This window comes from Clytia hemisphaerica, unplaced genomic scaffold (assembly GCF_902728285.1).
Source record: "Clytia hemisphaerica strain Z4C2 unplaced genomic scaffold, Clytia hemisphaerica genome assembly, whole genome shotgun sequence".
Lineage (NCBI taxonomy): Eukaryota > Metazoa > Cnidaria > Hydrozoa > Leptothecata > Clytiidae > Clytia > Clytia hemisphaerica.
This window is the reverse complement of record NW_027103936.1, coordinates 139766-162458: the sequence shown is the minus strand read 5'-3', so window position 1 is coordinate 162458 and position 22693 is coordinate 139766. Positions and strand designations below refer to the sequence as shown.

The 22693-nt window shown below is 35.2% G+C and overlaps 3 protein-coding genes across 4 annotated transcripts in view; 1 reads left to right on the top strand and 2 right to left on the bottom strand.

The window, feature by feature from the left end:
- Positions 1 to 3270, bottom strand: part of LOC136809822 (muscle-specific protein 300 kDa-like) — a 42340-nt gene extending 39070 nt beyond the window's left edge. Inside the window, exons 1-3 of the mRNA XM_067066375.1 lie at positions 2682 to 3270; positions 279 to 340; positions 56 to 151 (exon numbers count right to left, since the gene is read on the bottom strand). Of these exons, the coding sequence (XP_066922476.1) occupies positions 56 to 151; positions 279 to 340; positions 2682 to 3195 (672 nt within the window). The 5' untranslated portion in view covers positions 3196 to 3270. The remainder of the gene's footprint in view (positions 1 to 55; positions 152 to 278; positions 341 to 2681) is intronic.
- Positions 3271 to 5386: 2116 nt separating this feature from the next.
- The window catches only part of LOC136809833 (endothelin-converting enzyme 2-like), a 40916-nt gene continuing 23609 nt past the window's right edge, over positions 5387 to 22693 (bottom strand). The window contains exons 2-20 of one of the 2 annotated variants that reach the window (XM_067066387.1): positions 22344 to 22540; positions 21750 to 21855; positions 21324 to 21475; positions 19798 to 19863; positions 19059 to 19172; positions 18846 to 18935; positions 18182 to 18318; positions 14790 to 15012; positions 14395 to 14493; positions 13085 to 13162; positions 12465 to 12568; positions 11994 to 12052; positions 11579 to 11630; positions 11307 to 11374; positions 10717 to 10841; positions 10327 to 10392; positions 9520 to 9615; positions 6751 to 6827; positions 5387 to 6144 (exon numbers count right to left, since the gene is read on the bottom strand). In XM_067066387.1, coding sequence (XP_066922488.1) covers positions 6045 to 6144; positions 6751 to 6827; positions 9520 to 9615; positions 10327 to 10392; positions 10717 to 10841; positions 11307 to 11374; positions 11579 to 11630; positions 11994 to 12052; positions 12465 to 12568; positions 13085 to 13162; positions 14395 to 14493; positions 14790 to 15012; positions 18182 to 18318; positions 18846 to 18935; positions 19059 to 19172; positions 19798 to 19863; positions 21324 to 21475; positions 21750 to 21855; positions 22344 to 22540 — 2009 coding nt within the window. In that variant the 3' untranslated portion in view covers positions 5387 to 6044. The remainder of the gene's footprint in view (positions 6145 to 6750; positions 6828 to 9519; positions 9616 to 10326; positions 10393 to 10716; positions 10842 to 11306; positions 11375 to 11578; positions 11631 to 11993; positions 12053 to 12464; positions 12569 to 13084; positions 13163 to 14394; positions 14494 to 14789; positions 15013 to 18181; positions 18319 to 18845; positions 18936 to 19058; positions 19173 to 19797; positions 19864 to 21323; positions 21476 to 21749; positions 21856 to 22343; positions 22541 to 22693) is intronic. The other variant, XM_067066388.1, reaches the window with a different exon arrangement.
- Positions 6952 to 9357, top strand: LOC136809834 (coiled-coil domain-containing protein 63-like). Its single transcript, XM_067066389.1, has 3 exons — positions 6952 to 7686; positions 7849 to 8116; positions 8554 to 9357. The coding sequence occupies exons 1-3, from the start codon at positions 7031 to 7033 to the stop codon at positions 9268 to 9270; spliced, it is 1641 nt and encodes a 546-aa protein (XP_066922490.1). The 5' UTR covers positions 6952 to 7030; the 3' UTR covers positions 9271 to 9357.

The following is a 22693-nucleotide window of genomic DNA, read 5'->3' as shown; positions in this document are numbered from 1 at the left end:
GAGATGCCAGTATCATTTTCAAATTATATATATTTGGTAAACTTTTATACAATACCTGTTTTTCTTTGGAAAAATATCCAACAATTTTAACCAAAATAACACCATTTCGTAAATCATGGAATAAATCTTTCACCAACACAGATGACTGTATCTATGAAAGAGTAATCATAACAAAACAGTTATGTTAATAAATGAATTATAAAAAACAAACACTGTAGTGCAGTGTAATGAGATAAGAAGACAAAAACTCAATTGAGTAAAAAAGTATTATAACTTACAAGTTTCAAATTGTAATTGAGCCAACTTTTGAACACTTTGGCTTGTGTCTTCTTCTGTGTGTCTAGAAGCACAAGAAAAAGTACAACTATCACAAGTTTCACTTTTTATCTATTATTTGAACAAATAAATTCAAGAGAATTCATTCTTTTAAAACTCTTTAAACATTAATGAAAGTTCCTTTTATTTTGAAAGATTTCTATTCAAAACAAGAACGACTATGAAGGAGTTATTAATTGAAATAAAAAGTATTTCAATTTTATTCTTATTATGATATGATTTTATGACTAGATACACAGAAAAGGATAATTGAGCTATACTTAACTTTAGATAGCAAAACTTGATACTTCTAAATATCCCAAAATGGGAGATTTTTTAAAAAATGTATAGTACCAGCTTTTAAATGAATCATTGCCAAAAGACTTTAGAATATTTGAAACATTTGGTATTATGCCTGCAATTAACAAAATCTAAAATCTTCCAACAGACTTGATGATTCAAAACCTTACCAAAAGTGTATCTTTAATATAAAAAAAAACAGTTCACCAACGAAAAAACGGCAGTTTTCAACACCTTGAAGAACAAAAAATTAAAGTGATTGGAGTTCTTGAAAGTGAATATATTTTAACTTAAAAATTTAATTCCCCAAGCGATTTAAAACACATGAAAACTAAACATGTCTTGGTATGGTATTACCAGCGGTCAAGTAGCGGTCAAATTTTTGTTTTAGGTCGGCCTTCAGGCCTACTAGAAAATCTGATTTTGAACAGCCCTGGTCCCACGTAGATGCGAATAGCTGTATGCAGACACTCATGGCCGCTTGTTTGACCGTTCCTGGCTCTATAGTGTTTGCTAGTAACAATCACATTATGTCAACAGGTTTATTGAGGCCAAACCATACTCTCAAACTGACCACCAAATTAACTGACATTAACCTGTTGGGTGTTTAAGATAAAAACGGCAATTATTGCTCTTTTCGGCAATTATTTCTGTAATCAGAAATTATTTCCGTAAACAGCAATTTTTTCAACGATGAAATGCTGAATCAAAGCAAAGATGTCAGAAGTGTTTGAAAATTGTAAAATTGCATCGACAAAAAGCTTTTTCGTATTTTTAAAAGTAATTTTTTAAATTTTTCGTTGCTCAATAACATGAAAAGATCTAAAATAATATGCAAAAGATCCTGCATCAATACCGAAGCACAGCCAGAAAGAGATAACAAAACCCCCTTTGTAAGTTTGTTTCGAAACTGAGCTACTTATGTACCCTTACAATATTGGTACCGGATTTGTCATTTTATTGGATTTGTCTTTTCATGTGTATGTCGGATGGAAATGGGTTATTTAGGTGTGTGGCATTGGGTTGATGGATGTGTACCAAGTGGCAGTTTTTACACTAGGTTTGGATAGTGGTAGTATTCGAGCATTTGTTTTGAACTATTTCCATCGATGATCTTTACTATTGATTTTGTCTTATATATTTTTCTTTGGATTGATTTGCTAGTTTTGGGTTCAGTTGTTAAACTTTTTCTTTTGGAAAGGTAGTTTTTTGCCTTCATCAACAGCTCTGTATTGCTTTCTTAATGTTTACAGTTGACTCGATTTTGCTATCTGCATTTCCAATAAAAACCAGTTGAAAACAAAACTAAACAAGGCACAGTGGGCCTACTTATTGCAAGAGTGTCAAATACCATGTGTTCAATAATAAAATCAATCAAATTACTTTCCAAAAAATGCAATAATTGCTGAAGACGGCAATTTTCATTTATTTAGTTTTTTATTTTTTTGCTGATTCAGCATATCATCGCTGAAAAAATTGCCGTTTTCGGCAATAATTCCCAAAAAGAGCAATAATTGCCGTTTTTATCTTAAAGACCCAACTGTTAGCTGGACATTTAACAGCCCTTAACAAACAGTCTAACAACCAGTCCTATTTTCAGGTACTTAAAACCCCTTTGGTAGTCAAATATTTGAGGTGAATTTCTTCCCCTCATCCGGCCTCCATCATCCATTTTTCAAAGAAAAAAATGTTCGATAGCCAAAACGACCGTGTGTATTGCATGGTTTCAAATTATGACCCTTGAACAAACACTGTGACCACCTGTGACCTTTGACACAAAATGGCACATGTAATGATAAACAAAGTTAAAATGCTGTGAATGAACTAGAAGAATCACTCGTAAAAAAATTAGTAATAATTAAGTTTTTGAGTGAAGGAAACGTCATCGACACAAAAAGTCCGACCATTTTACTGACTTTCCGACTCAATTTTACTCAATTTTTAAGAGCCGCCGGTCGGGCGACGCAAAATGAAGATATTTGTAATTGTCATCTAGAGTGGTAAAAATGGTTTTTAAAGTGGATTAGAAAACATCAATAAACAAATAAAAATAACATTCTCCTCACCAGCTAACGATTTCATTATTGTGTGAACTTTGTCTTCTTCCTCAATTTCCATATTTTCATCTTTAGAGCTTGATGAAAGTTTCATTTCTGAGCGAGATTTCTTCTTGTTTTTAAGAGTACCACGAAAATTTTCAACAGAAGGTGTCTTCTTTATTCGAACATCAGGCACGGATGGATATTGAGTTTCTGGCTTGAGCAACCGTCTTTCAGTAGACAAAGTTTTTACCCTCCTTTTTGTTGAATCAGATTTACGATTTAATACCTCATGTGAAACAGTTTTTCTAATAGATTGTCGTTTGTGTAGTTTGTCATCAGATATTGCTTTTACTTTTGATATTTCATAAGAGCTGCTACTTTTGTGACGTGATCTTTCATCATCTTTTTGATTAGGTTCTAATAACGCATCTTTGACACCAGCTTTAGTTTTTGGTTTACTCTTTCTCTTGGCACCTCTTTCATCTTTCAAATTTGAACTTGAACTAGTGGCTCTCAAATTTCTTTGCCAAGAATCCATATTTTTTCTCTAGATTTCAAATAGTTCATTTACAGTTGCTGTTTGTGCATTTGAATGGAAAGCAGCATGAATCAAGATTAATTTCTCTTTCAGTTTATTGTTAATTCAAATCTTTCTCAAGCAATCATTATCAACCAAGATACCTTCACACACAGGTGGAAAGATTAAATGTAAATCAAATTTATCAATAAAAAACAGCAGTTAACTGGGTATTTTCTAGCTTTAGCACATGTGAGCACAGTTCTTTAACTAAATTTGAAAAGAATTTGACATTTTAATTGGTTTCCGACAAGGTCGTTTTTCTCCTTCTATCAAACTTGAGACAAACAGTATAAAAATTACAGACACTCACAGACACACAAAGTGTATTTTATTTGATATTATTTGACATGAAGAGGAGATTAGATTCATGCTACTAATACTACAAATACACAGACTTTATAAATTATAAACAAATCACAGCACAAAAAGCATACATGTGTGCAAAATATCCTTAGCAACAGAAGAATGCATAATAAGAGTTCAGCTCATAAAATCTAGGGGTGGCATAAACCTTTACCTCTATGAAGATATCTGAATGCCATATGTATACTACATTAATAAACAAAACAAATAAACATCTACAAATATATATTTGACCTGCAATTTAATCATGGTAAGGTCATCAAAGTTTGGCACATCCTCCTCTAAAAAATCCTCACTGTTTGTATCATTTTGCCGCCTTTCTTCGATTACACGCCGATGGGTGGAAAATTTGATTATGGGCGGTCCATAATCCGCCCATTACTTGATCAACGGAACTTTTTTTTGCGGTATCCATCATATCATCGATCAACGTTGATTGATTGAAAACACCTGACCTCTGCTGGGCATCCAGAGAGAGTACAACCTCAGGATGTCAGGGAAAAATTTAAAAAATTTGGGGAAAGCTCTAGACTGCTGGCATCCACTAATGGATTCGTGCTCCTTTGTTATACTACCTAATAATTTAGGAAGCCGGGTCTAAATATAGCCTGTACCAAACTCTACTTCGCTGACTGAAAAGATAACGCGATATTCGGTTTGTTACGTTTAAGGGAACATGACAACAACGTGTCTTTCCACATTTTTACACAATATAACATATAAACAACATATAAACGACTGGGCATCTATCTTCTATTGTGTCTTTCAAGCGAGCTTCGTTGCCGCCTGTATTTCAAAATTGGTATAAAAAATCCGTCAATATTCCGTCACAATTTCTTTTAGGTAAAAGGATATTGATAGACCTTAGAAGCTTGAGCATTACTCGTAATTCACAAAAGAATTATTTTCGATTTTGTTTATAAGTTTGCAATATATTTTATGAACATTTTTCAACGCTGAAATGCGAAATTTCAACTGTGTGTATACTTTTGAATCACTTTTGTCACTCCAATAATTTATTTTTATGACTTGAAAAAAATAGTATGCAAAAGTTGAGAGCCTGTGTCAAAAGAATATCAATACTCTCTGAAATTATTTTATACTTTTGAATTTAGAAATATTAGTCGGAGTTTCGGATTGAAAGTCAAATCTATCGCTAGATTTCAAAACATACAGTCCTCCAAAATAAAGGAACCGCTAGATACAATTCATCGTCATGAAGTGGCTTCACTTTTTCTTGCATGGGTTTGAGACACTTTTCTCGGGCTTTATAAATTTAATGGTATTGGCTTACAGGTTGACGGAGGATGCCGCCCGGCTTTCGACCATCGGACCCTTGCGGGAGTAAGAGAATAAAAGATTTTGTGAATTTTACGACCCTCATCGAATTGTTTTTTTGGAGGCAAATATTTAAATTCTCCTATTTTGCCGATAATTTACTAATGGGACTGAGATTTAATTTTCTGATTTTTCCAACCCTTACAGGGACTACAAGGTTCCAAAAAGGCACCCTTTAACGGTTTCTACATTGCTTTACCTTCACTTGCCTAAGTAATCCCCTATATATCAAAATTAATTTCGAGGATGCGTGCAGCCTACAATTTTTCAAGAATTCATATCATCACATCAACCTCTGGGAAGGAGTGGGAAACCACCCTTGGAGCTTGTAATAACGATGGAGAAGTGATAATTTTTGATTTTCCAAAGAGGTTTCTTGGCACTGCTTTGGAAAACTCTTAAGTATGGGGGGTCGGAGCTGATGAAATAATACAGACGTAATTTTTTTCCAAAAATCTCAATTCACCATTTCTTTTGTTGTAAAGATTTATATTATTCGACTATTTACAAAACATGTAATTTGTGTTCATATTGCCATAAAACTTAAATTTCTCTTTCCTCGACAGAGCTATCCAGACTAAATATATACCCTTACTCGATCAAACTATATTTCAAGCCTAGCTAAGTATTAGTGTAAGTACCTGGCTCTTACATATTTGCCGGTGAATTTCGTAGTGTCTTGAAAAGAGCTCATTCGGAGGCCTGGATATGTGAACAAAATAATGAATGCGAAAAAGTCCCAAAACTGCTCCTAAATCTAAAAGTCACGTCTTGACATCCTGACATTTTCGCGACAAACTAAATTTTCTAAGTTTAAAAGAATATACATATTTTTATTTTAAATTACTCCTATCTTACATAAAAAAAATGAAAAATATAGCTTGTTTTTTTGAATACCGAAATGTTCATTTGATTTATCGATTCTGATCCTGGCGGTAACGCTTTTCTCACGAGAGCTTTCTCTCTGGACCTTCCAGCCGATTGCCCGCTATAGCGTATCTTCTTTCCACCGACCTCCTTTGTACGAATGGGCAAAACCGTAGCATTTGCTCATTAATTGTACAGCTCAGAGAGCGCTTTTACAGTGTATATCCTTTAGATTACGATTACCAAACCCGACATTTCTTGGACGGATTCATGGTTGATCCAACAGGGCATTTATACGCTTTGCTGAAATCTTCGTTGTTCTGTAAAGTACCGATTACCCTGAAAAAAGGTGAAAATATAATACAGAATCGAGAAACATTGTACACTATACTTTACGTACCTCGAACACAACGGGAACACCACGTGACTCCCTACTGAAATCGCTACAGGAGATGAAAGTAATTTTAGGCTGCTAGTAATCACTAACAGATCCGTGTTCCTTATAATACGGGCTTTTTGTAGAGGTCTGTGACTAGTCGGACTAGAGTAATTTATAAAGTTTGAGATTCAATTATTGTGCATTAGGAAACGATAAAAGTGAGGTTTTGCACGAGTGAAACGAGCCCATTTTTAAGTCAATTTTTTATTATTCCCGTAAACGTATTACATGAAATATCGAAATGTAGCAGATACAAAGATCCTTCTAAACTTTTGACGGACAAAAATTGAATGTTTGGGATATTTATTACAGCAACTGGTGTGCTTAAAAAATGGTGTAGAAAAAGCTGAAGAAAATAAAATTACAAAGGAAAGGAAATAGCCAAATACTTATTCATAAAATCTAGTATAAAGTTAACAATTTGTACAGTATGGAAAAGGAGGGGGTCTTCTTGTAATGTGCACACAGGATTTAATGGTAGTCAAGGGTAACTAATTTTCTCTTACCTGAACATAGAGAGCGAATGTACACCATTTTCAATTTGATTGATCGCTGCAGATTCTCTGTAGGCCGTGCACCAAACCTGTTCAGGAAAAGAAAGATATGTCGTCAGATTTTTGACGTTAAATAATATATTTGACGTCAATTATCAAAATCAAAATAAAACATATTCATGTCAAGTACCGAAAGTGGCATATAGAGAAAAAAATTTCCAAGAGAGCAGTCGTTATCTCGCAAAAAAAAGAAGAATTTTGTCAAAAAGCGCTGGTTATCAAAGGATATATCATGATGAACAAAGTAAATAGCATTAAGTTGGAGGATAAAACCGCCGACGAAACCCAAGAGGAACTTCAGGCCGAATTGATTCGTTTACAACGCCAATACCGTCTTTTAGAGGAGGACCGTCGTACTTATCGCGAGGAGACGGAATACGTATTAAAGAAACAACGCGATTCTTTCACAAGTCTTAACAACGAGCACGATGATTTGAAAACCGATTACAAGCTTGCTAGCAGTCGCAAGAACAAGAGTTTCGATAAAGAGAACATTGAACAGCTCCGTAAACTTTTAGACGATGAAGAAGATGTGAAAGTTGCAATGGAAGCTCAAATGTCTTTTGAAAAAGAAATCAACCGTAAAATCAAAAAGACGAAACAAAAAATGGATGCTTTCCGTAAAGACATGGGAGGATGTCAAGCTACTGCAATCAGATGTAAAACCATCATTAAACAAAATCGTGTTATGGAAAACCGCTTGAATGAAGCCAATGTCAAGTTCAATACAGCTCTGGCTAAGAACAAGGAGTTGCGTGAAGAAATCAATCATATTAATGTTCAACGTGCCCGCTTCACAGAGTTGCAACAAAAATTACACAAACACTTGGTGAAAGGCAAGGGAGAGAAGAACCATTTGATTGAACAATCAACTCTACTGTTCAATAGGTATAGTTTATTCTCTCTAACGCTTTCCCCCGTTGCATGGATCAATAGGCTACGATAAAAGACAAAAGTGCAATCTTCATGGAATGTTTAGTAACTTGTTCAGGTTTGTCACATCTTTATCCATACTTTCAATCCATTTATAATTTTATTTTATTTTTACAGCCGTGATGAAGCAGAGCACCGTATGCACTCATTGCGCGAACGCTCCGAGCGTGATATGAACACATTCAATTCCGAACTTAAAGATCTGTTACGAATCATTGATCATGATAAAAAATTACGCGAATTCATGCAAACTAAAATGGAAGAACGTACAGAAATCTATGAAACAGCTGTTAAAGATCGCCGTGAAAAGAAATTGTTGAATTATGTTAAAGGACTTCAAGTTGAATTGGAACATTACGAAAATATTTTCAACGAATTGCAAAAGGTACGTTTATAAATACGTTAACTGTGATCACGGGATGTGTTAGTTTATATTTCAACTAGTTTTGCTTACAGTACCTTACTTTTATTTAGCCGTCTAGCATGCTATACTGTTGTCTGTACACAAACCCAATATCTACGGCTAATTTCAAAATTCATTGCCGTAGCTACGCTACGATAATCGTAAGATACACTCTAGTACAGAGTAGCTATACTGAAGATGTGTAGTGTTTTTAGTTAAGTCAAAACAAAAGCGGAAAGTATTTTGCTTTAAAATCTTTGGGTTTTGCTTAATTTAAGGCCTAATAAATATCAATTCAGCCGATTTAAATCGAAAGATCGCTAAGTTGGTTGTACTTTTATCAAACCATAGATAATTTAGACAATTTGGATTATCTATTTATCTTTATTTTGAAAATATGTTGTTTCTTTTTATTTTAGGTCAGTGGTACCTCTGATATCGATAACATGGTTGAGAAGTTCATCCGTATAGAAGATCAAAATTTCGCTTTGTTCAACTTCGTCAAAGAACAAGCACAAGAAGTTCAAGCTATGGATAACAATATTAACAGTATCAGAGAGCAAATCGATTCTATGCGTAAAGAAGATGTTCACCTTGAGAACAAACATAAAGCTATTAAAAAGTCTTTACAAGATAAGGAGATTCGTATAAACGAGGTCCGCTTTAAAGTCAACGATCAATTGAAATTGGATCAAAAAACATTGAATGGTATCAATACAAAGATTGACTGCATGTTGAATTCTGTTCGTTGTGATCGATCAGCCATGACTGAACTCCTCGCCGGTTCCAGAATCACGTATGAAAATCTCGCTTCTTATTTGGGATTGATTGAACAAAAAGCTAGCGAGTTGCTACAAGCACGAGCCTTGCTCGGTTTACGTAAAGGCGACGATGGCTTGACTAAAGAACAAAAGCTTGAAGATGGTCAAAAACCAATCTCTTTCCAAACTGTTGGTAAAATTGCCCGCTATCTCACGAGAATGCCGTCACTTTCTGATGACCTGCCCGACATTGCTGGAAGCGCACAAACTGATACTGACCTTCGACCAATCAGTCAGTCAGAAGCACGCGCTCTCTTCGAATTACGAAACAAGGCCCGCGCTGAAGCCAAAGAAGCCAAAGACAAATTGAACTAATAGGTTCGCCTCAAATATTCCGTATACTTGTTTTTCTAAATCATTTTTTTCTTATTCTAAATTTTGTTTGTAAATATTATTTTCCCCATAAATTTAATTCTTATTTAATAAATATATATAAAAAATTTCCCAAACAATTATGTGTCCTATTTTTTGTGTTATGTCATTGCGGATAATCTACGTTTGAAAAAGGCAAAAAAAGATAACCTGACTTACAGCCAGAATCAAGAAAGCTATTGAGTTACGTACCTGTGCGAAAGCCAAGAAGTATAATTGATCAGGCGTCAAATCGAGACCAGGTAGTTGCTTTTCTTCCCCGTGAATAGCCACCCAATTTCTATAAGCCTAAATTAGATTGGAATATTAAAATACATTTTTATTTTGAATCACAAAGGATCTAGGCATCTAAGTAGATCTGGTAGATACCTGAGGACAGAAGAGTGACTGAAAAGATTTAAAACGACATGCCCTTCATGCGAGTTTATGTATCGAAGGATATCGAGGACGATGGTAAGTGAAGTCGTCGCAAAACAAAGGCGATGAATGTAGGGCTTCATATCGCCTTTGCTAACCTAAACAGACAACAGTATTTTGGTGTTTTTACCGTCGTTCGAGTAAGGTGGACGGTGATTTTGCCCACATGTCGAATACAATTGAACTTGCTTTAAAAACGCAAGATACACAATTTGATAATGTTATGAATTTCATACCGTATTACTTCGAATAAACGCCCGGGGCGCTTATTTAATTTTTTCGATTTTTAGAGGGGCGTTTATTCGAGCCCCCCGTTTATTAAATTATTTTAGTCTATAGTCAAATATTTAGAGCAAATATACCCTTTGTTTTATTTCTTTATTAGGAATTTAGTGCAAAATTTCTTTGTTTCAACGACTTAAATTGCATCGAAACTGCTCTGGCTACAAGAAATGACTAAAATCTTCCTTTTCAAACCCAATCAACACTGGTATTGAAGTATTGAAGTCACAAGTTTCTAATAAACGCCCTCCCCTAGAGGGGGCGTTTATTCGAAGTAATACGGTAATCAAAAGTGCGTACCTGTAAGGATTGACGAAGTCCACCGTTGTCAGCTAAATCTTCTCCCAGTGTTTGCTGTCCCTTCATCTAAGGAAGCACAGAAGAAGATTTTGTTTTTCTTAAGCCCTTCTGCTACTCAAATGTCTAACAGTCATTTTAATCAAAACCGAGAAAAATCAAACGCTGAAATGTAGATGTGTAGAGGAAGTTCTTCCGGTGCAATCCAAAGCCAACTTTGAATACAAAGTTTTGTTTTCGATTTTGATATCGTATTTTTAATACCTCTGTGTAATCGTGCTTAGTATACATCTTGTAACTATTTGAGGCAAAATTCAGGTCACTTATTTCCGAGGGGGGGGGGGGTTCAAAAGATCAAGTTTTCCTAACAATGAGCTGGTAATGTTTACTTACATTTCTACCAAACAATTTGAATTTGGAATATTGATCGATAAAACATTTGGATCGTTTTTTGAATTCTGTTGTTGATTTATTCGTCCACCAAGTATCAAAATTACCAGCGATCGTGAAATCCTTGCCTATGAATAAAGAAATACAAAACGCTATTTTACATTGCATTCATGCAAGCAGTTTACTTAAAAGTGAGACAATTATACGTCAAACATATCCCGTTTTGCAATGATTAACTATATAAAAGCCCTCCACTAAAACAAAAGAAGACATTCGAGTGAAAAGAAGTAAAATGGAAAAACATTTTATTTTGTCTGGTGCAAGACTGTGAAGGTTCAGAGATTGTTGATGAAGATTAAAAAAGATTCAGGCCAAATGCAATGGCTTTTTGCAGACCGTTTGAAGCATGGATGTTGCTTAGTTTAGACGGCCGAATTTTTGCCTTGCCTACGTTTGATATAAGAGACTAACCCTGGTGTATGCCGTGACTCCAGACAATCGAGTTTCAACCAACTTATCTTCGAAATGAGGGAAAGCAAAGCAAGGCAGAAAGTCGGCCGTTTAAACTAGAGCCCAGGTAAGAAGAGACAAACCTTGATCATCGAAACCGTGTGTAATTTCATGACCAACAACCATTCCAATTGCACCGTAAGAAACAGCTCTAAAATGATTTGAACAGTATAAAGTCTAATCAAGATTCGCAGGTGGTCGATAGTAGACCTAAGTCAAGTCGAATAAATCTAGTAAATCGAGGCGGACACGCACGTTTTTTCGACAGATTTCCAAGCAAGAATAAGAAGCCATAAATTGATTTTCCTGATTCAAAAAGAATTAAGGTCAAGTAAGAGATGACAAGAACATTTACCTTGGAGCAGATTTGTCGTAAAACGGCCATTGCAAAATTCCAGCAGGAAATCCTGTGAGGGCGAAAAAATGAAATTTTAGAAAGATGTTCCCTCTTGCCATTTATCTTTGTTGACGAGAGTAATTATGAGTAGTGTTTGGGGTTCTTAACAAATAATGGAGCAAAACAAGTGTGGTAAATCAACGCCATGAGAGTGCTCGATTAGTTTAGAACCAGGAGCCATATATCAATATTTTAAAAGTTATCTTCCATTAAAAACTAAAAAGTACATCACTCTGAGTTCCGTGCTTACGCACTAATCATATGTACAGTAAATTTGAAATTCGACGTAAAATGTGGATAATTTGTGCCAATGGTGGAGCATTGAGACGGTTGGTAGAGTAATAAAGGAAGACAAAATTTCATAAAAAGGTACCAATTTTATTTTCAGTTGGTGCATAATATGCGTTGACTGTTGTAGGTAAAATTCCCCACCTATAATAAAATATAATGCAGATATTTTGAATGGTGTTATCCTAAAATCAGTTGAAAAGACAAACCCACTCAAAAGTACCGGTTTTGCTTCTAGAACTAAAAACTACCATCAGCTAGCGTCCACAAGTAATTTAAACTGAACTATTCAATCCCCCCATAAGTTGACTCACATTTGTTCATTTGGTCAATCCAAAACTCAATACCATCATCATTACCTAACTGTTCCTCGAAGATTTTTAGAGAATTCTACACAGAGCACATAGGTAAGTCGCAAGGAGTGGGAATCAAATCCCGACCACTTGATCGGCAACCGTAAGGTTATCGACTTAGGCATATCATTTTGAATAATGGATAGACATTTGAGGTCTCGAGCAAACAAATAAACTGGGCAATATAAATGATGCACTCTTACTGAGACTTGTCAACTGGTTTTCCACGTTTCAAATAATTCTTCAAATTTTTGTATTTTCGGCGCTCCATGTAATTCAAAAAGTGTTGGCCTTTCGTCACTATTAGCTATAAGACAAAACAACAAAATAAAAATTAAACACTTAAATATTTAAGCTTAAAACTGCAATCGCTGAGCTCGGAAGCTCGGAGGCTTGGTAAATTTTAAGCTTTAATTTTATACCAGACAAAGCAATGCTAAACATTATTTCAATAAAACTTTCAAATTCAATTTTAGGACCTTATTGATAGAAGTCGACGTAAGAAAAAACACCCCCTTTTAGACCCACTGGAACCCCTTCCCAGTAGAATAATTGGCCAAAATATCGTCCCCAGTGGAAAATTATATTCTATCCCCTGTAAAAAATCTGATAAGAAAATCCTCACTGCAAATTATCGTGCTATTTTTTCCCACTGGATTTTCTGGCTCCAAACAATGGAATTCAAATCCCAAGCCATAAAAAAAACATAGTAATATCAATCCCAATCAAGTTACAGTCCATTTTTTTTTTACCCCAACTTGGTGAAAGAATCCCACCGTGTTTGTGAGAAAGGGGTGTAAAAAAGAAGACATAGATGACTTACTCCTTTGTATTCAGCTTCTAAAGCAGTGTTATTCAGAATGAAATCTGGATATCCAATGTTCTCCAAAATCTTTGAAGCCTGAAAATGAAATTGAATGAACCATTATAATGAAAATACTGATCAAAAAAAGGGATAATCTTTCCGTTGCGTTTAGTGCATTGACGTAGTGTGAGCTGAACCCGAGAGGGCCTTTAATTAAGGGTACGTTTTTCAGGCTTCCTAAAGTGCACTGTAATGGTCGAAATGAAAGCATATGCACTGAATGAGTGTAAAGAGTGTGTAAAACGAAACTTTTTGCGGTGCAAAATTTTGTTAAATCAGACCATTTTTTGTCATAAAACGGACAAAACAAGCTAGATGCTGAATGGACCTACCTGATGATGAAAGTTAGATAGCAATGCGAGGAGAAAAAAATCAGTCAGAAAATATATCGTTTAGCGAAAATGCATAACGCAATAAATTCATCATTGATTGTTGATGGGGGGAGAGGGAAGGGTTGTAGGGAAAAATTAATAGAAAGTTCCGGCTTCAAAAATCACTTTTATTGACAATTGAATCATGCTTGATGGTGAGCATTGTTATCAATAATGTTTTTGTGTGAAGAACATAGAAATACAAGGAAAACATATAATGAAAATCTGCAAGGACGGCGATTTCCGGCATTTTCAGCCGGAATAGAATTTTTCTCAAAAATCGGACTAGGCCATGTTTTAGACATTGTAAATACGCATCTTTGTGCAAAAAATCAGAAAAAACTAATGATGAAATCTTGAGAAAATGCCAAAAAACCGGTATTTCCGGCATATTTCCGGCATTTTCGGCCGGAAATGATTTTTTTTCGAAAATCGGGCTCCGTCACATTTTGGGCATTACCATTTTGCATCTTTGTGCCAAAAATTAGGAAAAACTAATGAGCCAATCCCGAGAAAAGCTAGTAACGAACGGACGAACGAACGGACGAACGAACGGACGAACAGAGGTTAATTTATAGGACCTACAGCCCACCGGGGTAGGTCCAAAAATTTAAGAAAATGCACCATAGGGGTCAATTTTTCGCCTAAATCTACTCAAACTTGGGAACATTTTCTCTTCTCTGTAAGGATTAGATTTTAAAGGCCTAATTTTGGCCCGCATATATGATACATTTCTCAGATCTAGTTTCCCCTAGGGAGCACAATCAATACCACTTATGTTTGCAACGATGAACGAACAAAACATTTCCTAGGCTACTGGCGTTCTTTAACGATTTCGCACTTCTATATTACCAGTCATCTTGTTTAGGTTTGAGATTCAGATTACAAATTGTATACCTTTGTTTTGGCATATGATTTAGTTTTCTGGTCCATCCAATCCATATAGTTCAAATTTTCTTCAAAGACTTCTTTGATTGCATGAATCATTTCTGTTGACTAAAAGAAAAGATGCAAGATAAACGATTTATGGTCAATAAAAGCCAATAAAGGTCAAAAACATACTTTTCGTAATTCAAGTCAATGAAGGTTTTAAATTGAAATCTAGAATTCAATAATAGCCGAAATTTCTACAAATTTCATTGTGGGATTTGTGAGGGTTCAAAATTTATGATGGAGTAGCTTCATTTTCTTATAAAAAGTCTGGCCAAAAGAAAATTTGTCCGCCATAAGTTTTGAATCCGCTACTGAATATTTCATCATAATTATGTATATGTATATGACTAGATTCTAACCATTTCTTTTGCAGTTTTATCGTAAACTTCTTCAACGAAAGGTCTTGAGAGAGCGTAACCAAAAGCTCCTAGTGTGCTTCCAATACATGTTTCCCATCTCGGTTGACGGTCTTTCGTACCGAATGCTGTCATGAAATATTCGTCCATTATATCTTGGTATTTTCCTAATACAACAGGTGCCATCACCTTAACTGCGTTCCACATTACATACGAAGCTTGAACTCTGAATAGAAAATGAAGGTTCGTATGTATACTGGTGTAGAAGCCCCAAAAGAGATTTTTAAATTTTATAAGATATATTCTTTATGGGACGGGAAAACTTTGACGTAAAAGTCTGAAAGATCTACACTCTCAGTTTTAAAGGTCTTTATTAAGACCTTTTGGGTGTATCAGGTAACGATCCGTTATCGCAGAACGTTTTGGGTCTTGTTCTAAATCAGACCTTAAGGTCTTGATTTTAATAAGACCTTTATCGCGCCCAATAGAGACTATTCTAGATCCCGAAAGAGACTTCAAGGGTTCTGATTCTATCATACCTAGAAGGTCTTATTTTAAACGAGACCTTTCGAAAAAAGTCCGTTATCGCAGAACGTTTAGGGTCTTGTTCTAAATCAGACCTTTAGCGCGCCCAATAGAGACTATTCTAGATCCCGAAAGAGACTTCAAGGGTTCTGATTCTATCATACCTAAAAGGTCTTATTTTAAACGAGACCTTTCGAAAAAAGTCCGTTATCGCAGAACGTTTGGGGTCTTGTTCAAAATTAGACCATATTAGTGCCTAAAAGAAACTATGTTTAGTACTCGTTTTTGAAGGTCTGTAATTTTCAAAAGGCCTAAATTGCCGAAACAAAACCTAACAATAATTAAGAGAAGAAGAGAATAAAAATACTCAAGAATTTCAATCTAAAAGATATATTATACCCAATAGGATTTCTAGATATTTTTCTAACAAATATCCATTATATTATGTATATAATAGTTCTTTGATATCGAAACGTACAAGAGATGTATTGTACGTGTCCAGTTTGTTCATGACAATGATGATGATTCACGACAAAGTCTAGCTGTTTATGTAAGTACGACTGTAAACCAGATTGTCAAACAAAGGTCCGTGTCCAAGAGTTGAAAATTGAATAGACGTTTGTTGGTGACGGTGACACAAAACTTTAATGAACTGGATAGTTGCGTGCTAACATGAAAGCTGGATAGTTGCGTCCTAAAAAATTCAAGAGAAGTGAGATAAAGATCACAAAACTGGTTTTTAGGCCTATTACTTCATCGAAATGTCATTTAGAAAATTTGAAAAATTCTTTACTTTTGATCCAGCTCTTCAAAGTTTTCCAGAAAAAAAAACAAATTGGGCAAAGATACAGTATATTCAATTCTTACCTCAGCTTCAGAGAGTCGATTTTGTTCTTAACGTTTAGAAAATGTGATGGTGGGATTTACAGCGACAGTGACATGGGCTCACATGATGTTGGGTTAGATTCTCGTTAATGTCGAAGCTGAAAAAAATAATATAATAAAAGATTTAAAACGAATATTGCACAAAAAATAAAATTTCGTAAAAGCCTAGCTAGTAGGATCAATAAATACAAGCACAAAATTCGATCGAGCCTCGCCAAAACTTTCCATGGGTGTATTTGCAACAATAAAGCTCCATGTTTGTGGAAGAAAAAAGGATTAAGATATATGGCTCCAGTTGACAAAAAAAGGATTTTAAGAAATTTTATTACGTGAAGATTGTGTTACTTACCTTTTTTTCTTTTTGCTCTTCAGACCGTCTTCACTCTTTTGGCTCCAAAATTGTTTTGATTTTGTTTTCATCCAATTTTGAACTTTTCGAATTTCGAACGACGTTCGAAACATTCGAAAATTCGAAAGAAGTCGTTACACTGCTCTAGATTTTTTAAAGCGCGCGAAATCGAGACCTTTAGAGGTCCTCATAAAAGCCCTTTTTATCGTGTCTATTGGATGTTCACTATCGTGTCTATTGAAAAGGCTTGTAAATGGCAGACCTAAAAAGGTCTTGTTTCAAACCAGTGAGCCTTTAGAAGTATTGAAGGAGACCTTTTTGGCGACCTTTTACAGCGCGCGAAATTGAGACCTTTAGAGGTCTCCATAAAAGCCCTTTTATCTTGTCTATCGGATGTTCACTATCGTGTCTATTGAAAAGGCTTGTATCAGGCAGACCTAAGAAGGTCTTGTTTCAAACGCGTGATTGAGACCTTTAGAAGTGTTGAATAAGACCGTTTCCAAGAACAGACCATAAAGGTCTTATTTCGAAAATACAAAGGAGACCTTTTTGGTGTATAGAACAAGACCTTGCTTGAATGGAAACCTTGCAAGGTCTCAATCGGCCACACAAGAGTTTCAATTCAGACCTTTCATGATATACTGACATCTAAGTGAAAATTAGACCGGCTAAGGTCTCAAAAGTAAACCTAAAAGGTTTGAATTCAGACTGATAAGGTCTTTCTTCAAATTAGCATATAAAAGGTCTCATATAAAACCCTAAAAACTGAGAGTGTAGGCATAAATCTCCTACGTAGGAAATACAACCAGTTGTTTCCTACATAGTTTGCATTTCCCGTACTGTTTTCACAAAAACACTGGGTTCGAAGTTTGCTTGGAAACAAAGGAGCCGCTGGATTCAATCAACGGATTAGAATAGGTGGATTAAGAACTCATAGAAAACACTCCTCGTTAGGTTATCAAACTTTTTTACGAGTTTGCTAGCAATTAAAACTTGATAAGTTGTAAAAAAGTTGTAAAAAATCATTACTTTCAACATTTTCATTGGTCATTACGTATCACGTGGTACATTTTAAATAAGAAAATGCACTTTTTTAGCCCTTTCTATCCAATGCAGAAATTAGCCAAATAATTTGAAATTTATTTTCCTAATTCTAAATACAGTCTTCTTTCACCAGTATGCAACCCATTCGTGACCCATCGATAGTTTCTTAGTTATAGACCATACGTTAATTTTCACTTATCTGAAGATTGCCATTGACAAAAGATTAAAAATTTACATTAAAACTGGTCTAGCGTTTGTTGATGCTAAAACTTAAGTGCAGGATTTAAAATATTTGCAAAATCATCAAAATTGATCGAATCATAGGACAAATTCGTTATCGAAACTGTATAAATTGGAAAATTGTTCTTATAAAAACAATGAAAAAACTAAACGAGGAGTGCGCAGAGTCATTTACAGATTTTTCTTGTAACAATGAGAAGACAATGGATCTCTCTTGGGAGCAACGAGAGAAGTTAATCCACCTATTCTAATCCGTTGATTCAATCAAAGATTTTTCTCGCCTTCTTCGCCACTATTAGCCCTTCAGGATTCTACCTTAATTGTTGAAACCAAATTGAATGTGCGAACTTACTTTTTATCGAGAGCCATGAACAACCTATAAGCATCTCCGACGTATTTTGTATTGAAAGAAACAATTTCTTCAGTCTCAACTACTTTCGAACCCGTTTCTGAGAAAATTTTGTTCACGAATTTTAACATCCAATCCATCTAAAAGTAAATAAACAGCAGAGTTTCAATAACTCGAAACAACCACAGGGGACGGAAATTCCTCCCAGTTGGAGTTACAAGAGACTATGAGGATTTCTTAATATACCCTTAACTCGAGTGAAAAGGATATGTCGAGTTATAGAGGCTTGACTTATGACGATATGCAATACGCTCCTTTAACAATCTGGATTCGATGCTAGTAAACGGTTTTTCAGCTAAAATTTTAAATATTGTTGATCGACTCTCTTGCTTGGTTTCCAAAAAATTCTAAATCGAGTAGCTTAGGGGAAATTTGGCCACATTTAAAAACCGCTTTAAATAATCGAAATTCTGAGGGAGAGCTAGATAATTAGAGAATAGAGAAAATAACCGGGAAGCGTTGGTTTAGTTGGAGTAACTGTATAACTGTAACTATAACTGTAGAAAACTGTCATACAAATCTAAATGTTTTCAACTTCACAAGGAAGAAATAGGCTTTTTTATTGATGAGAGGTTATAGTTACACTATTAGGAGCTACTAGACTTACGGGTATTTGAGTTTTTTGAGCGAATTCTTTGAGGGTCATACGGCTGTAAATCAATCGGTAATCACGTCTCTGTAAAACTGACATCGTAATCTGAAAAGAGATTATAATATCTTGTCAATAATGCTCCACATACAATGCTTTGAATTTACCCAAAAAACAACCTTATACAGGTATATTTAATTTTGACCTTAACATAAACACAAAATATGATACCTTGGCTAGAGCTTTTTCGAATTCGAAGACATCATCCATGTATTTCAAAGAGACTTCGGTAGCTCCCATTTCTTTGGCAACAGCTTTCATCATTTTACGGTATGCGTCACGATGCTACAATCAATAAAAAAGAAAATAATATCATAAGATGGTATACAGTTGACTGTCTCTAATTCGATCTTCAAGGGACAAAGAGTTTTCTTCGAATTAGAGAGAGATTTGAATTACAGAAAGTATCTCATACTAATTTTTAGTTGAGATGACCCACAATTTAGGTCGAATTATAGAAAGATTCAAATAGTAGAAGTTCTAATTAGAGAGGGTCGACTGTAGACTGGAGTAGATTATCGGTGTAATACAGTAATATAGGTGTAATATGATAGTACGATTATTGTTACAGGATAATTTGATTTTGTTAAACTATATTAATGTTATTGAGTTTTCTTAACATACCCCACACGGTTAAATTTAGTAGTCTAGCATGCTTGATTAAAAATGGTAAGGATCTAAAGATGAGAGCAGTCACAGGGTAACTCTTTTCACTACAATTCGGCTTTTAATAGTTTGCTTGGGTGAGGATTATCTCGGCTGACGGTAAATTCGATTATGGATCAAACTTTAAAAAATGGGCCTTGTGTTTAAAAGTGTGAGAAACCTTGGCCAAAAGTTAGAAGTGCCGTCGTAGAAGTCAATGTTATCTATACATCAGTATACATTACAGCATAATAGAGTGACTTACACGCTTATGAAAGGTTGAATTTTGTAAGTACGATTCTCTGTCCATCATGATTCCTGATTGATCGAACTAAAAAGAAAATGTTTTTCAAGAACTCTTGAAAAATCTCGTTTGTTTAAAAGTCCTAGTGCAGAGAATCCCGGGAGGCAGGAAGTCTCCACTTTTAAGATATATAGTTGACTCTCCTTAATTCGAACCTCGAACGGGGAATTTTTTTTTTGGATAACAGAGAGATTCGAACTATAGGAAGTATTTTATGAAGCTCTACCCTTGACGGGGATTTGAAATAAGTTCGGATTATAGAATGATTCGAATAATAGAAGTTCGAATAAGCGAGAGTCTACTGTAAAACTTCTTTTTGTCTCCATCTCCCTAGCCTTTATCTAACGCGTTTTTAACCTTGTTGGCCTCCACTTTTAAGATTCAAAAGCTGTATTTTTTTTTTCTTTATTTTTTTTTTCTTTATTGAAACAAAGACACGTGTACACTACGAAAATATATTACAAAACATTACTTAAACATAAAATATAGTCCCTCCCCCCGCTAGGAACTAACGTTATATCGCCAGATGTACTAGACTATGTAAAAGAAAAGAAAAATAAATAAATAAATAGGCAAAATAAAAAAAATAAAAAAATCTTGGAGGAGGAAGCTACAATTGTTAGGTATTTAAAAGCCTAAAATAAAGCACCGCTAAACCTTCCAGTTTCGTTAAGAAATTCAACAACAGAACAAAGAATAGATTTATTTACATTTGAAGTCAAACTTTCATCCCCATATAATAAAAGCCGACAGAAAAAAGGAGGGTTAAGTGGATGAAAAACAATGCCTAGGGTCTGAAGTTTGTCGAACAAAGATTGTCTTGCATGGAAATATATAGAGCAGTGCAGAATAAAGTGCTGAGTGTTTTCAACAGAGTTAGTTCGGCAACCACAGAAAGGGTCTAAAGTGTCGCGGAAGCCATGTCTAAATTTATGCTCGTTGAGATGGCTGAAACCGACCCGAAGTCGATTAAGAAAGATTACTCCTTGAATGTCAGGAACATCAAAAACATGAGATTGCTTGGGTCTCAAAAATTCATAGATTGCTGTTATAATTAACAGCACAAACAAAAATGTACAATGAACAATGATTTATGAATAACTAGGAGTCTTCGCGAAAATGTTAGGAGCTTTCGTTAAGTCAAAAATTTAAAGAATTCTTCCGAGGGGGTCTATCTAACAAATCCTGCATTACTAAAAAAAAGACAAAACGAACGACAAATTTCATAAAGAACGACAAATTTAATATTTGGCCGTCCACAATCCAGACCGAAAGTGACTGTACCGCCCCCTCCCCCATCACACCAACAGAAAAAAGGACGACAAATTTCATAAAGAACGACAAATTACGCATGCGTGTTATTAATGCAGGAACTGCAAGACGAACCTACTGTCCGGTCTGAACAATAGGAATTCGTCATGAGAGCGCCTCGGTCGTTCAAAACTCACATGATTCATTTCAACCGTAAAATAAGGTTAGATACATACCACTAAAACATTTTCATTGGAATTTTTTATGTCACCAGAAACATACAAATTGAATACAGGGGCTTGACTTATATTTTTATGAACGGTAACTAGAGCTTCCATTGCATCCCAATTTGATCCGTTAAAACTTGGATCGGTCACTGGCCATGAACCTGAAAAAGAGAAGTAATGTTTTCAGATCAGAAACTGGATGTTAAGCGTAGCCGGTATATGGTGAAAACTCCTTAACTCGGATCTTTATAATTCGCATGTCTCCTTAACTCGAAAAAAAATTCTAGTCTTTTCAATAAACGACGCCTCATAAACCTTAAATAAATCTAAAAATAAATCTCGAAATTTCGCCGTAGGTGTTCGAGTTATGAAAACGTTTCTCTCTTTAGCCCGTAATGTAATCAATAAAAGCCATCACTTTGACTGATATCTTACCAAGCTTCTGAACAAGATTTTTCATTGGTTGGTCTCCTACCACGTCAATTCCTTTAGTATCCATACACGTCGCATAGTAATTCGCTGCGTCCTGCAATACCGGTGTCTGATTTAAAAAGAAAAGAGATGTTCAATATCAAATATAGAAGGATCGTATGCAGTGATAGAGCATCCGGCTACGGTGCGCAGGGGTTGTGGGTTCAACCCCCAGCCGGGTCATACCAAAGATTCCCAAAATGGTGCTTTGTACCCTCCCCTACCTTCGGGTAGATAGCTATCGAAAGAGGAGCCTTCGGTTCGCCTCCAACTGCGTTCGGAGAATTACTTACTTACTTTTAGAAGAATCTAGTGTCTTTATTCATCCGGTTTTTGAATGACGGGGAGATTAACAATTTTTTTTGAACATCGTAAGAAACGGCAGAAATGTTCTAAAACGATACCTTCCCTCTGACCTTTTTATTAGACTTTTTAGAGTTATTTAGACTTTATGTATCGTTAATCGCCCTAATCGGCTAGGGTAAAATGGCCGAGTTTAAGTTCATCGATTTATATTTATATTTAAAATGAAACAGGCTCAGGTCTTCAATTACTTACTGATGCGTTTCTTTTCTTTTTGATCAAATCATTCAATATCTGTTTCAATACAATCGAGTTTTTTTCGGACAGCTTTTCGAAGCGACTGTATCGCGTCCTTGAGTCAGGTATAGGTGTCTTCTTCAGCCAGTTTCCACAAGAGTATTGGTAGAAATTATCACACGGGTCGACTTTGTCATCCATCGTATCGATGATCCCTAAAAAGTTTAAATGGAAAAACATAACATAAAATCGAACTAGTAAAATAAGTGAGCGAATTACCGAACGAACGAATGGAGTAATCCAGACATCTACTCTACTTCCGATGCCAAGAACTTGCTTCGGCATCAATAAGATGTGCGATTATTGAA